This window comes from Zonotrichia albicollis, chromosome 15, assembly GCF_047830755.1.
Source record: "Zonotrichia albicollis isolate bZonAlb1 chromosome 15, bZonAlb1.hap1, whole genome shotgun sequence".
Taxonomy (NCBI): Eukaryota; Metazoa; Chordata; class Aves; order Passeriformes; family Passerellidae; genus Zonotrichia; species Zonotrichia albicollis.
Genome location: NC_133833.1, coordinates 3,505,132 through 3,519,634, shown reverse-complemented (window position 1 = coordinate 3,519,634; position 14,503 = coordinate 3,505,132). Strand labels below are relative to the sequence as shown.

At 62.2% G+C, this 14,503-nt stretch overlaps 1 protein-coding gene across 1 annotated transcript; it reads right to left on the bottom strand.

Moving 5' to 3' along the window:
* Window positions 1-116: 116 nt before the first annotated feature.
* RNF44 (ring finger protein 44) lies at window positions 117-9,614 on the bottom strand. The gene is given in 15 exon segments (XM_074552397.1): window positions 117-2,931; window positions 3,124-3,223; window positions 3,314-3,435; window positions 3,577-3,664; window positions 3,792-3,916; window positions 3,993-4,154; window positions 4,331-4,507; window positions 4,680-4,847; window positions 5,324-5,540; window positions 5,929-6,109; window positions 8,677-8,728; window positions 8,730-8,781; window positions 8,783-8,908; window positions 8,910-9,055; window positions 9,058-9,614. Coding segments are annotated over 15 exon segments (2,013 nt in total). The 5' UTR covers window positions 9,292-9,614; the 3' UTR covers window positions 117-2,868.
* Window positions 9,615-14,503: the final 4,889 nt, after the last annotated feature.

Genomic DNA, 14,503 nt, shown 5'->3' with positions numbered 1-14,503 from the left:
CGGGCTCTGCTCCAAGCCTCTCTCCAGGGCCCTTCCAGCTGCAGCAGCTCCTTCCCATCCCTGGCCCCCACGCTCCCCCCCAAGCCCCCATGGAGACAAGAGCTGGGCCCAGCCTGTTGGTATACATCATACATTTATTAGTGAATATCCCTCTCAAAATCAGCCACAACATTAAAAAAAATAATGATTGCACTACTTGGTCAAGCAGAACTAGCAACTTTCATTTTAAAAAAAGTACAAATCTGTTAAAAATTTCAATCAGTATAATACACATATATATAATACAACATACTAGTTATGTTAAATGCTACAAAACCAATATGATTCCAATGGAATGGAAAAAAACAAACACTTTTAGAGCTTTAAGAACCTTTTTTTTCTATATATTAGCCTTTTTTCAAATACATACATGGGAAAAATGAGGTAACTGTAAAATGTGCAAGTAACAGAGCAAAAAAAATTATATATATATATTTATATATATATATATATATATAAAAACTTTCTAACACAGAACACACGTCCTAGCACCTTCCGGGGAGCCGCGGGGAACGCGGGGGTCCCACCGGAGGGCCCGGGGACTGGTATAATAGAACAGTAAACAGTCCACTATCCCACCACAGGAATTCATTGGTAAACAGTGGTATCTACAGCGCAGTCAGCAATCACAAACACCCTAAATAATTGTTTTTTAGTTTTTTTTTTTTGTCATTTTTTCTTTTTGTTATTTTTTTTTAAATGATACTTTTAGCTGCTCATTGGAATAAATTCTGCAGCACACGAGCTGTGAGCTTTCGAGTCGCCGTCAAAGGACCGTAAGGCTTTCCTGGCTCCCTGGGCACCGCGAGGGCGGGAGGGGAGGAGGGGGCGTCTCCGGGGGCGCGAAGCCGGGGACTCCTTTGGTTATCTGTCACTGAGAGAGGGACGGGGAAGGGGCCGGGGTCCTGCCCAAGGGGCACCGAGCCCAGCGGTGCCGGCACCCGTGCCACGGCGGAGCGGGCGGCGCCGGGCCGGGGCCCTCGGCCGCGACGCTCCGGCCGCCGCAGGGGTGGGAAAGGGCGGCGAGGGGGAGCCGGCCCGTAGCCCCCCCAGCGCTCGCCACCCCCCGCGCCCGACCGGGCGGCGTCCGGGGCCGGCCCACGGTGGCTGGCACTGCCCTCTGGCCCTCAGCGCGGGGAACAACGCCACCGTGCCCGCCCGGCCCCTCGCCTCGCAGCCGGCCGAGCCGCCGCCGGGGCCCGCCCCGCGCTGCCCCCCGCCCCGCGGGGAGCGCCCCCTCCCGCCCCGGTCCCTTGCACACGCCGCCGCCGCGGGCGCGGACCCCGCGGGGACGGCCCTGAAAGTCTCACGGTCCTGCTGTGGCGTTGCGGACATGTGCAGTACAGTGCATGGCAGTATCAGCTGAGCACAAAAACCCCTCTCCCCACCCCCCCTCACCCCACAGCCGGCTAGACGTAGCCAAGACCACGTTCCAAGCTGGTCAGACATGCATGCATATTTGTGAACATTTACATAGGGCTGGCGTCCGCTCGGAAGCTCCCAGGCGTCAGCGACGCGCCGGGAGGGGAGGGCGGTGCTCTCACCACCACCCCTGCCACCGCCTCCCGTCACCCTCCTCGCTAATTAATCATGCAAAACAACGGCCACGCGGGATTGATGGAGCCGGGCGGCGGCGTGGCGGCTTCTCCCCCAGCGCCTGCGAGGGCAGGGGGGATACGGTGGCAAGGGGACCGCTCACAGCTTCCCCCGCACCAGCCGGGCCAAGGCCAGGGTAGCACTGAAAATACTCCACGAAGTTATGAATAAAACCCCCCCGCTCCGGGGGCCGCAGCCCAGCCGGCCCCTCGCTGCCCACGGCCGGGGAAACCGCGCCGTCCAGCCAGCAGGACGGGGCACGGGGCTACCTTGATTTACGTCGTCGGGACAGAGATACGAGCAGGAGCCGGGGGCCGGGCAGCACACCGGGGACACCACATGCCCAAAGCCCTAGGGACGGGGTTGGCGTCCCCTCCTCAAGCTTGGCTGCCTTGCGGGATGCCACACGGCCTGGCCCCGGGAGCTGCGCTGGCCAGGCACAGGGGAATGAACAGGGAGAGGGGCCAGGGCTGCGCCAGCACCATCCTCCCACTGGCGAAACACCCCAAGCAGCCACAGCCCTCTGGGGCTCCCCGGGGCAGCCGAGGCAGGAGGGCGCCGTGCCAGGCTGCGCACAGGAGCGGGGACAGAGGCATTCCTGCGTTCCTGCCTTTCTGCCCCAGCCGCGCCGCGGGGTTGCTGGTGTCCCACCTTGGCCACACTCCGCCAGCCTCCTTCTCCGGCTGTCCCCGGGGCCGGGGTTGCTGCCGGCATCAAACCCGCAGCGCTCCCTCCTCTCTCCTCCCTGCGTCCTCCGAGAGCAACGCTGAGGGGAGGAGCCGCCTGCGTGCCCCTAGGGCAAACGGCCAAGGAACCAAAAACATGACGGAAATGAAAAGGAAACAAGGGGGAAAAAAACTATCGTAAAAAAAAAAAATAGTGACAAAGGGAAAAACCACTAATTCCCTAGGAGAATACAAAGACCTGGAAAGTGATGGAGCAACAACAGCGTCTTTGGAGCGCAGAGGGCACGGCCACGCACCTCCCGCCTCCAGCACAACACGATTCGGGGCCCGGGAGCGCAGCGGGCAGGCGTCTGGCTGAGTCCGTGCCCCGGCGGGGAGGAGGAGGGCTGGCCGGGAGCCCAGACTGCTCAATGCTCACCACATCCGAGGAGAGGCTTTGGGGAGGGGGGGTAAGCGCAGGGTCAGGCCCCAGCAGCGGGCAGCAGCCCCCGCCCCAGCCCGGCGTCCTTGTCCTCTAGCGAATTGTGCGGCACAGCGCCCGCCAGCCTCAGTCCGCCTCCCGCTGCACCTCCGACGCGTCCGCCCGGCAGATCGGGCACGTGCGGTTCGCCTGCGGGCAGCCAGAGACGGGGCAAGTGAGCAAGGCTGGAACCACAGCCCAGGAGTGGCTGATCCAGCCCTGCACAGGGCTCAGCCCCAGCTCCCAGTGCGTGCAGGGGACTGAGGGCACCCGAAAGGCAGCACCCCATACCCACAGCACCCCAAGAACAACGCTGCTCCCCAGAGCAGGCACGGGCAGTACCTTTAACCATTTGTCGACACACTTGGCGTGGAACTCGTGGTTGCAGGGCAGGACGCGGAGAAGCTGCCGGGCCTCGAAGTCGCTGAAGCACACGACGCACCTGGGGGAAGCAGCCATCAGTACAGCCCCGCTGCCAGCCACAGCCCCCAGTCCCTGCCAGGCCCCCCGTGTGCGCCCCGAGCTCACTCACAGGGTCTGCTCAGACTGGTGGCTCTCGGGGTTGAAGCGGTAGGACGGGAGGTGCTCGATGTCTGCTTTGGTGAGTCCCCGTGGCTTGGCCTCCCCCAGCCGCTCGGCCAAGTTCAGCAGTGCCTGGAGGGGGATGCAGAGGCCGGCTCAGCTCAGCTCCTGTCCTGGCACAGCCCCCCTTCAGGCTTCCCCCTCCCAGCACAGCAATCAGCAAACCCCCCAGCTCTCCTATCCCATCACTGTGAGGAAGCCAAGCAGACTCACCTCATAATTCTCCATCTCCACATCATCCACGTCCAGGTCTAAGCTGATCGTGGGGCCCACGGCCGTTGGCGACACAGGAAGCATAGAACTGGGGGGAAGGACAGGGCAGTCAGCAGGGGGCTGCAAACCCCAACAGGCAGCCTGGCACAGCCCCCTGTGCCATCACAGTGCCACCCCTGCCCTACACATGCTAGAATACCCCCAGCAGTACTCACAGGAAATAGGGCAGGAAGCTCGGATAGTACGGAGGAGGCGGCGGAGGGGGTGGCGGTGGGGGCAGCGCCTGCTGCAGCCGGTACCGCTGGGTGTTCAGCCGCCGGGGCATCATGTGGGGGTATGGCTGAGGGAGAGATGGGGCACTCAGAGTCGTGCCAGCCCCACAGCGATCCCAACCCCTCCCCAGGATGGGGACTCACCACGCCAAATGGCAGTTCTTGGTGCAGCGGGTCGTGGGGGAGGTAATGCAGCGGCATGGAGGGCGACAGCGTGGGAGCGTGGTGAGACGGAGGGTACGTGAAGCCTGCGATGGGGTGCTGCTCCCCTCGCAGGTCCACGTCATTGTCTATCCTCTGCAGAGGCTGTGGGGAAACAGTTAAGCTGGGAGGAGCATCCCAAATGACACCTCCCCGATGCTATGAAGACAGAGGCACCCTGCCCACCACCCCCAGCTCAGACCCGCAGGGGTTGCAGAAGGACAAGACCCCAAGGCGGTGGGTGCATCACGCCCCCAGGCTGTCCCTCCACCCCAACTCACCATACGTGGATGCTGGGCTTGGAGAGGTACGAACTGCCCCAGGGGGGCCATGTGGGGCGGCTGGTGGGGGGGCACTGGCGGTGGGGGTGGGTGCAGGATGTAATGGTCGCTGGAGATGATGGGGGGGAATGTCTGGTAGGAGACGGGAAGTTGTTGCATGGCACATGCCTGAATCAGCTGTGGGGAGAGACAGAGAGAAAAACAAGGGTCAGATACCCCTGCCCCCTCCCCAGGGCCTCCAAAGGACCCTGTGCCCCCAGAAACTTGCACTACAGTGGGCCTGGGTGCCCACAGGACTCTGGGCACTCACGGCCCAGGCTGTCCCCAGGCGTCCCCCGCTGTGACTCACCGGGGGTGGGAGGCAGCAGAGCGGGTAGTGCTGTCCGCTGAACATCACTGAGCATGCTGGGAGCTGCTGGGTGCTGCACCCAGGGATGTGCTGGCCAGCGTGGATGGGGAAGCCTTGCGTCGTTACGGTGGTAACCGTGTAGGAGAGAGGGACAGGTCCCTGGTGCACCTAAGGACAAGGTGCCGAGGGCACAGTCAGGGCACAGCCCTGTCTGAGCTGTCCCTGTCCTGACAGGGTCACAGCAGGACACTGGGCACTCGGCACTGGGACAAAACACCTGGCATGGCCGTCCCGCTGAGTGAGGGCTCAACTTGAGGGAGTTTTGAGCCCTTCTTTCCTCCACACAGACAGGCTGTGTAACCACCATTACATTGGATTACGATGACAGTTGTCACATGAACAACCCTACAAGGGGACTGTGCCCAGCCCCTGGGAGCAGGGACCACCCTGGACATCCCCAGAAGGCAGAGGGACCCCAAGATTTAAATCTCAGAGAACCAGAGCACCAGCAGGCTTAGGGCTGGGTGATCCCAGCAGCAAGTGGCCAGAGGGGACCCAAGGACACGTCACCACTCCAGACAACAGCCCAAGGAACACCACAGGATCACACCAGGAGTGGGGCTGGGGGCTGCAGCAGCACCTACCTGGTCATGCAGATCCACCATGAATGGGTTCTGGTGGGGTGGGTGAGCGGCTGGGTGAAGCATTCGTGGCGGCGTGCTGGCAAGAGCGTAGGCGCGGGGCTCATCTACAGGGACGTGCGGCTGCTGGGGGAAGGCAGGGTGCACCTGGGGCTCATCCTGGCCCAGCAGGGTTGCCAGAGGTCGATCGCGTCGTCCCCACTGACGCCTGGCAGAGGGGCTGTGGGGCCACCGCAGGAGAGAAACAGAGCAGGAGTGACCCCCCAGGCCAGAGGGGCACCACAGCCCCGGGCAGGATGGCTACAGGATGATCAGCCCAGTGCCCAGGGTGACATACTCAGGGCATTGTGCTGGGCCACATCAGGCTAGACAGCTCCAGAACCAGCTTCTCCGCTCACCCTGCAAGTGCCCTCTCCGTGTCCGCAGCACAAAACGCACCCCTGCTCCCCAGGGACCCCTCATTTGGGCCAGGTGGATGTGCTTCCCTGCCAATGTCCCCCCAAGCCCCACTGGGAGCCAGCCGGTGCCTTGCCCCAGCAGGACCAGAGAGCCGCCCCACAGCCCCACGTGCACAGGGGACGGGCTCCACACGGCCCTGCAGCCCGTACCTGCGCCGGAGGTGCTCGGGGCTGCTGCACGGTCCCCCCGAGAAACGGCGCTGGGCAAAAGGGGCAGAGGGCGGCCGCCTATTCACTGCCAGTTCCCATGGTCGCATTGGTGACGTCGGGAGGCGGGTGGGCGCGCGGGACCTCGGGCTCCAGGCAGGGCAACACACCAGCACCTTGGACTCTGCAAGAGGGACAGCGGGTCATGGCACTGTCCCGCCACCGCTCAGGCTGCTGCTCCATCCTCACAAGGATGGCGGTGCTGACAGCTGCAGCTCTTGCTGCTCCTCCACCCACCCCATCTCCCGGGGCTGCATATGGCCCTGAGAGGGGCTAAGAAGAGCCTGTTCCCAACTCCCTTATTACTGTTCCTCCCCTTCATGGCCAGAGTCACCTCCCATGCACAACACAAAGAGAGAGAGAGAGAGACTTATTTTTGCACTTATTTTTGGCACAGAGGAAAGAAAATGATGAAGAGCCCTGTGGCTGTGGCAGCATCCCAGCCTGCTCACTGGCCAACAGGGAACCTAAGCATGGCATGGGGAGTTCCCAGCAGGTCCCTGATGCTGCTCTGGGGGATGCTCTTTGTTGCTGAGCTCCTGCACATCCTGCTCTGGAGTGACACTGCTACCCCAGTGACCGGCGCAGGGGCTGGTGGTGGCAGCAGGGCTCACGGCCCCTCTCTGTCAACTCCCTGCTGCAAACAGGGTGCAGCCACACATCCCCAGGGAGCAGGGGACAAGCACAGGCTGTGCTGAAGCCATGGAGGCAGCTCTGCTCCCCCAGATGCTCCCCAAGGCAGTGGGACAGTGGGAACACTGCCCTGGCCCTGCCACATCTCCCCTCCTGCACCCAGCCCGACTGGTGTTCCCGCACCAGAGCCCCTCCCTTGGGCTTGACCCCTCAGCTCAAATCAACCCTGGCACTGCACAGAGGAGACACCTGCATTTGGGGCTGGGCTTCCCCAGGCTCTGCTTTCCCAGGTCCCAAAACGGCCTTCCTTGCCTCCACGTGTATCCAAGATCCTCCCTGGGTACTGTTCCAGTGCCCAGCGTCTTCAGCCTCCACAGCGTCAGGCCAGCACACAGCAGCAGCATGGCCTTGGCACCACACACCCCTAAATCCAGCTCACTGCAGGCTGGTGAGGTCCCCCCAAAGCAGCTTCAGCTCCACCTCCTCCTCAGTGCCCATGGCAAAGACACACCCGGGACAGGAAAGACACTCCGGGGACCTGGAGCCTGGGGAATGCTGCTCAGCACGGGGATCTCAGCCCAGCAGAGAGAAGCTGCAATGTCACTTTTCGGTGATGGGTATCAACAACCACTGGGAAAAGTCCTGTGCCACACACAAGTCCCTTCTTAATCTCACCTTCATCTCCACACTACTGTGGAAGCTGAAAGCACATCTCTCTTTGTTTTGGTAGGAAAAAGGAAGAAGAAAAGCAAAAGCCATGGGCTGAGCCCTCCCGGAACCTGTCTGTGACTGTCACCAGGGAAGGGGGTGTGCCTGCCCAGGAGGTTCCTTCCACGGGGAGTTTATTCTGCCCACCTCAAAGCTCTGCCCGGCTGCAATATGCCCCTGAGTGGGCTGGCAGCCAGAATGCAGCAATAACCCAGGTTCAGCCCCACGCTGAAGCCTCCCTGAGGTGTTACCACTTCCAGTTCCACATCCTCACTCTCGGAGCACACGTGGTGCCAAGGTCCTGTGTGATCCAGCGGGCACCTTTCACACCAGGCACCACAGCAATGGGCTTGGGGACGGGCAGCACATCCACAGAGGAACACTGAAGCCATGCAGGGGATCGCCTGTTCTGGGACCTCCAGAGCGGAGGGCTGCCTGCGCTCCTGGAACCCAGCACGGCACCCGAGGCAGGACGGCACCCCCGACTTGCGGGACAGCGCTGGCCCGGCCCTGGTCCTCCCACAAGCAGCACCCGCGAGATGCCCACCCTCCCGTCCCGGGCGGGCACACCCGGCTCCCCCCGCACCCGCGGCTGGAAGCCAGCGGCCACGCCGAGCAGGGTGACCGTGACCCCGCGGAGGGCACCGCGGCTCCGAAAGGAAGGGGATGGCGGTCCCGCAGCCCCTCGGAGGGGCGGGGGGAGGCGGCTCCCGAGCCCCGCCGAGAACAAAGTTAGCAGCGCGCCAGCGCTCACGCCCGGTGCCATCTGCTCGGGCAGAGCCGGGCTCCGGGGCTGCCGGGGAGCCGCCCGCCCTGGGGGTCCTGCCGCCCCGCTGCCACCCACCGCCGGCTCCGTCCCGGCACCCCCGGAGCCCCTTCCCCGCCGCTCCCAGGCGGGCGCCGCCAGCTCCCCCGGGAGCGGGGTCACCGCTGGCCCCGCCGCACCGGCAGCCCCTTCGGAAGGCCGACCCCGACTCCCAAGCCCACCCCCAGACCCGAGCCGAAGCCGACCCTCGGTGTCCGGGACGGCGGCGCACGGCGGGGCGAGCAGCACATCCCGGAGCGCACGGACGGAGCGCCCCACCGTGCAGCGCCCCGGGGAGGCACCGCGGCCACGGCAGCCGGGAGCGCACCCAGCCCGCGCCCCCCGCCGCGGAGCCCCGCCGGTGCCGGTGCGGATCTGTGGCTTTAAGAGCGGCCGCTCCGGGGCCATGTGCTCGGCGCCAAACAAAAGCAATAACAAAGGCGGCCGCCGGACCCCGCCGCCGCCGCCCGGGGCAGGTGCCGTCGGGGGTCCGGGGGGCGGCCTCCGCCCCCGCCCCGCTCCCGCCCCCCCCGGCCCGCACGTACCTGCACCGATGGCCTGGGCCGCCGCTCCGGTGCCGCTGCGGCGCCCCCGCCCCCTCCCTCCCGCCGCTCTTTGTTCGCCGACGCCGGGCCCGGGCCTGCCCCCCCCGCCGGCCCGCCGCCGGCCCTCCCCTCCCTCCCTCCCGCCCGCCTCCCGCCGGGCCGGCCCCCTCCCCGCCGCCGCTGTTTCCGGTGCCTCTTTGTTTTCCGCGGCGCGGGGCGGCCGCGCCGGGCCGGGGTGCGCGGGGGGCGCCTGTCCCTTTAAGAAGCGGCGGGAGGCACCGGACCGAGTCACGGCGCTCGGGGGCACCGGGGGCGCGCGCGGCTGGCGCGGGGGGGCGGAGGGGGGCGGCCGGGGGCACCGGGGGGAGGGGGGGGCGGCGCGGCGCGCGCGCGTCCCACGTGACCAGGCGTGTCACGGTCCGCAGCCATCTTGGAGCGCGGGGCCGCCACGCGGGGCAGCGACCCCCGGCCGGAACCACCGCGCTGGGCCCACAACCGAGGGCACCGGGCACGCACCGCCCGTCCCAAGTGGCCTGGTGCCGCCACCGGCCACCTCGCCCCGCTGCGACAGCCCCTAAGGCTGGTGGCACCGTACCTGCGGCTGTGCCCCCGCATCACTCCCGGGCCCCTGCTCACCGGGCTGGCAGCTCCGTGGGCCCGGTGGGCCGCGGGAACGGCAGTCCCGTGTGCCCGCAAGTCACCGTGCTTCTGTCCTGGTGGGCACAGGGGTGGGGAAGCAGGGCCTCGGCTCCCCAGCACCTTCTGCGCTCGGACGGGAGCGTGGAGGAGCTCCTCCGGTCCCGCTTAGGACATCGAGCCCTTTGCCCGCACCGACAGCTCTCCCACAGCATCTGTGGCCAGGTCAAACTTTTACGCACCAGAAAGGCCCCTTTTGCTTCAGAAACGCCTCCTATTCTCTCACATTAATTAAGCAAGAAGCAGGAACTACTCAGACCATCTGCACACTTCCAGCTCACCTGAGCGAGTCACCCGGCTGGTGGCTAACGCTGAGAGCTGCACACCGAGAGGCCGAGCCGGCGGCTCCCCGGGAGCTGCACACCGAGAGGTCGAGCCGGCGGCTCCCCGGGAGCTGCACACCGAGAGGCCGAGCCACCGGCTCCCCGGGAGCTGCACACCGAGAGGCCGAGAGGCCGAGCCGGCGGCTCCCCGGGAGCTGCACACCGAGAGGCCGAGCCGCCGGCTCCCCGGGAGCTGCACACCGAGAGGCCGAGCGGCAGAGCCGGCGGCTCCCCGGGAGCTGCACACCGAGAGGCCGAGCCGGCGGCTCCCCGTGTGCCCCAGCAGCACTGCTCAGGCACCAGTCAAATCCCCGTGCTCAGGGCAGCACATCGCAGCAGCTTCGCTGAGCGCCAGATGCTGCATCCGAGCCAAATTTCCCCCGGTTACAACGCACACTTAGAAATTCCCAGGTAGGCGAGCGAGCCAGCCGGCAGCCCTGATGTAATGCCTATAAACCAGCCCTCCCCTGACAGCTGGGCTTTAAAGTGCTAACAACCAAAAGGGAGCTAATTAATTTGTAGCATCACCCCTTTCAAAGAAAACCTCAGATTGACGATTTAACAATTCAGTAGCTCGTTGTTGCCATGAGCAGTCGGATTCAGCTTTGCTCGATTCCAGCCCTGTGCCCAGGTCCCTTCAGGCCCCTCTCAAGGCTCTCACCTCTTCACCTCAAATCCAGGTGTGCAGGAGGAATTACACCAGGCTCAAGGATCCTCCAGGACACAGAGCACTCTGGGACTCAAATCTACCATGACTGTCAGTAGCACCATGGCCAACTGCTTCTGTCCCCATGGTAGGGGACACACAGAACAGGAAGGCACCACAGCAGGGCAGAGCTATGATGGTGTCAGAGCCACGCACTCAGGCAAGAACTCCAGCAGGAAGAGCCAAAAGACTGAATCAGCCCAAACCTGAACAACCACCCTCCAGGTCTGTTCCACTACAGCCTCTTTGCTTCAGGAGCTGGGGAACTACAGGGAAGAGAAGGAAAACAGCACTCTGTCCTTTGACCTTGCCATTGTTTGTGGGCAGAGGCAGCACTGCACCTTCACAAGACGGCCAGGACCTGGTCTGATCCTGGGCAGAGCAGTGGCAGCAGGCAGAGGCCACAGAGGGTGGATATCTGTGCAGACACTCCCTGCAGACCCGCTCCAGCAGCACCAGCTTCCCCGTGGGCAGCAGCTATCGATGTCCTCAGGAGGCAACAGGAGAAGCCATCGATGGGACACAGCTCACATGCTGCTCACGCTCCCTGCCCAGCCAGGCTGGGTCATTCCCCTGGCACAGCCACACTGCACATGGCTGTGCCCAGTGAGGATGGGGCACCACACATCCAGCCACAGGATCAGAGCGTGTGGCAACAGCTCTGCCCACACTGTCTCAGGGATACAGCCATGCACACAGCATCACACTGTCCCAGGCACAGAGCTCTGCCTGAAAAGCCATGTGAGGGGCCCAAAGGATGCTACAGCAAGGCTGGTAAGGCTGGTCAATGCTCCTGGGCCAGGACAAGGGATCGCAGTCCAGGCACAGAGACCTGGGACACCCCTGGTGAGTGGGACAGCCCGGCAGCTTTAGATAGCTCCCTATGTGCAGGGGCTGCTCAGGCTGAACCTGGATGCTCCACAGCTGACAGGTGGCCTGTCCTTTCCTTCAGGATAGCCAGGGGCCAGCAAGACAAAGTCTCCCTGAGCCCAGGCTCTTTAAGAGACCATCTGCTGCCACAGACATGCCACCTCCCTCGCCCCATATATAGGTCAGGTCTGACACAGGATTAGCCAGGGTGATCCAGTGGTGAGAGCACATCTCCCACTGGAGGCTTGGTCTGCCCTGTGCTCTCCCCAACACTCAGCATGCCAATGCTTCATCTCCACACTCTCCTGGGCCTCTCACACAAGTCCAGGGAGAGAAAGAGGCCCCAGATCTTACTCTTTTCTCCCCAGGGCCCAGAAAAAAAGCCTGAAGAAACTATCACCAAGAACACAGAAGCTCTCAGACTGTAGGGAGGGAGGAGCAGTGGAAGTGTCCCTACCCTATCCAAGGCCCAACACAAGCACCAGGGGACATGGGACACCCCAACATCAGCAGGGTGAAACGCTTCTCCACTATGGAGATGGGGGAGCAAGGAGCTCCCTCCCTGCTCCACACACCGGGTGGAGCTGAGTTCACTGGCAGTGGAGGCAGGACGCCTCTGCCATGATCACACGCCACCCACTCCCACCCCCGGGCTGACAGCACTCCCATCAAACGCCTCCAGCCACACACACGTGGAGGATGCTGACATGAGGAGCGAGTAGCTGCACAGGCAGCGGAACTGATAACGCCCAGTTTCCTGTCGATCTCTCCCACGTGGATTCTCTGATGTCTAATAGCATGGCTGAGCTGCACTGCAGAGGGAGAACCAGCAGCACCTTCCTCCCCTGAGCCAGAGCCTGTAGCAAGCCAGGACCTCAGAGGCAGCATCCACACCTGATACCTACCCCAACTGACACCATCCAGCAAGTTCAAAGCAGAGTGAGCACAGATAAACAGTAAGCTTGCAACAAGCCTTCATTTCCTTAGAACAAGGTAAATAATCTGCAGAGATCTCCACCTTCCTTCCTTTGCCCTAGAAACACCAGCACAACCTGAATAGCATGACCAGAAGGCTGCAGGTGCAGCAACCGAGTCCAGCTTGGCCACCTCTGTAGCTCAGCAGCACCAAGGAATGGGTTGTGTTCTCCTCTCTCCTGGGTGGCCTCTTCTGCCCTGAACAGAAGCATGCTGAGATACACACACCTCTGTCTGTCCAGGCATCTTGCAGCAGCCACTTCCACAGCTCGGTTGCACATGGGTGGGAGGAAAAGAGCAAATGCCACCATGTCCATCTCCAACCTGCTGCCTGGGTGACTCCCTGGTCCTTCCTTTCCTTCCTACTACAAGATGCTGCTTTTCAGAACTCCACACTCCTCTTTAAGTTCTCATTTCAGACAGCCCTTTCCTAAGCCAGACCCAGCCTCTCCTGGGACAGAGCCAGCACAGGGAGGAGGGATCACCCCTCTTTTCCTTCCCCACACAGCATCCCTGGAGTCCCCAGCTCATCTGTCACCTCTCCACAAGTATCTCTCTGAGTCCAGCCTGCTGTCTACAGGCTGTGGACAGTGTTAATGGCATCTGCCAAGTGAGTGGCCAAGGGTAGGAGGGGCCAGGCTCCAGACACCTTCCCCACTGCTCTCGGTCAGAGCAGCTCCTGCAAAGGGACACGGGCAGAGGCAGGAGCTGGAGGATGGCAAAGAGCAGCTTCGTTACCACTCAGCAAAACGAAGCGTCTCTTGAAAGCACTAGTGACAGTCAGGAAGTTGGGCTGGGTGGTTTGTTTTGCATTTTAAGAAGCCTGCAGGGACATGGACAACCTGCAACGATCATTTTCAGAAAGGAGCTCAGAGAAACTCAGGATTTTCAGCAACCGTTTACCCTCCTTTGTCCTTGATTAAAAATTTGCCAAGAGGCTGCTTATAAGATGCACCAAAACAGGGAGTGACCACTACCCTAAGTGCAGAGGAGGTTTGCTGCAATATGTCCCTGTACATCACTCAGAGAACCCCACACCAGAGCCTGAGGTTGGTTTTAAGAACAAAAACACGACTTTCAAGCTGACAGCCCCCGCGCACAAAGCGCAACTGCGGTGACAAGAGAGCAGCCTGGGGCACAGGAGCTGCCTGACCTCTGCTACAGCTCTCAACGGCAGATTTTTATTGTTCACCACTTTCCCAAAGCACAGGCATGGAGAGAAAACCAACTAAGACACTTGTCTCAAAATGCAAATACAGCTAGGGAGCCCCACCAGCCCAGCAGGGGAAAGACAACCTGCCAGAGGGCACCGCGCCTCAGCACTGCCAGGCTCGGGGGAAGGAGGACCAGAACGGGGCCCTCCCTTCCCAGGGGCAACAGCGAGAGATGCCAGAGGCCTGGATCACCAGGACACAGGCTCACCCGAGAGAAAGCAGCTCCTAACACACAGTACTGCAGCCCAGTCCTCTGCTCTGCATGGCTGAGCTAAAATCCTACTTTCCAGGGTAACCAAGGAAGACCCAGAACTACAGCTCTGCAGCCAGTGAGAGCAGGTCTCCAGGGACCAGCCTGCAGCTAGAAAATAATATTCCCAAAGCCTGCAACGAGCGCTGTTTGTTGGGGACACTGCTCAACCTCACTCTCTGCCATGCACAGAGCAAAGTGTGGAGCCCTCCCAAACCACTCCACTCCAGAGAACCCAGACAAAGCCACACTGGACATGGGACCCATGGTCTGCTTGTGCCCTCCAGGAAACAGCTCCTGCCTGAAATGCAGAGGACTTGCAGGTGCAAGGGTGGAGGAAAGGATAAGCACCATGGTGTAGCTCTGCTGCCCAGAGAGCCAGCAGGCTGACTTCTCCCAACACCCTTGTGAGCTGACAGCACAGACCCACACTGTTCCCCTCTGGAACTGACCTGTCTCAGGGGGCCACGCAACATCCTCATGCAGCTCCATGACCTCAGGGCTTGGCTCTCCCAAGTTCCTGCATCAATGTTGGAGGGCTCTGGCAGAGCTCCCCAGCACCAGCAGCTTCCCCGGATGTTTTAGCAGCCTCTGGACAATCAGACTGGCACCCTACATGCCATGCCTGCAAGGTGGGTACACAAACCCCTTGCCAACCAATTACCCACACACAGCAGGTGACAAACCATGCTTCTCCAGACTGGTCCAAGCATGGAGCCACGGGATCGTGGGAAAATGTTGTGTCCCAGCTCCTCAATAAAGGGGTGAAAACCCCAAAAGCATCCAGAAGCCA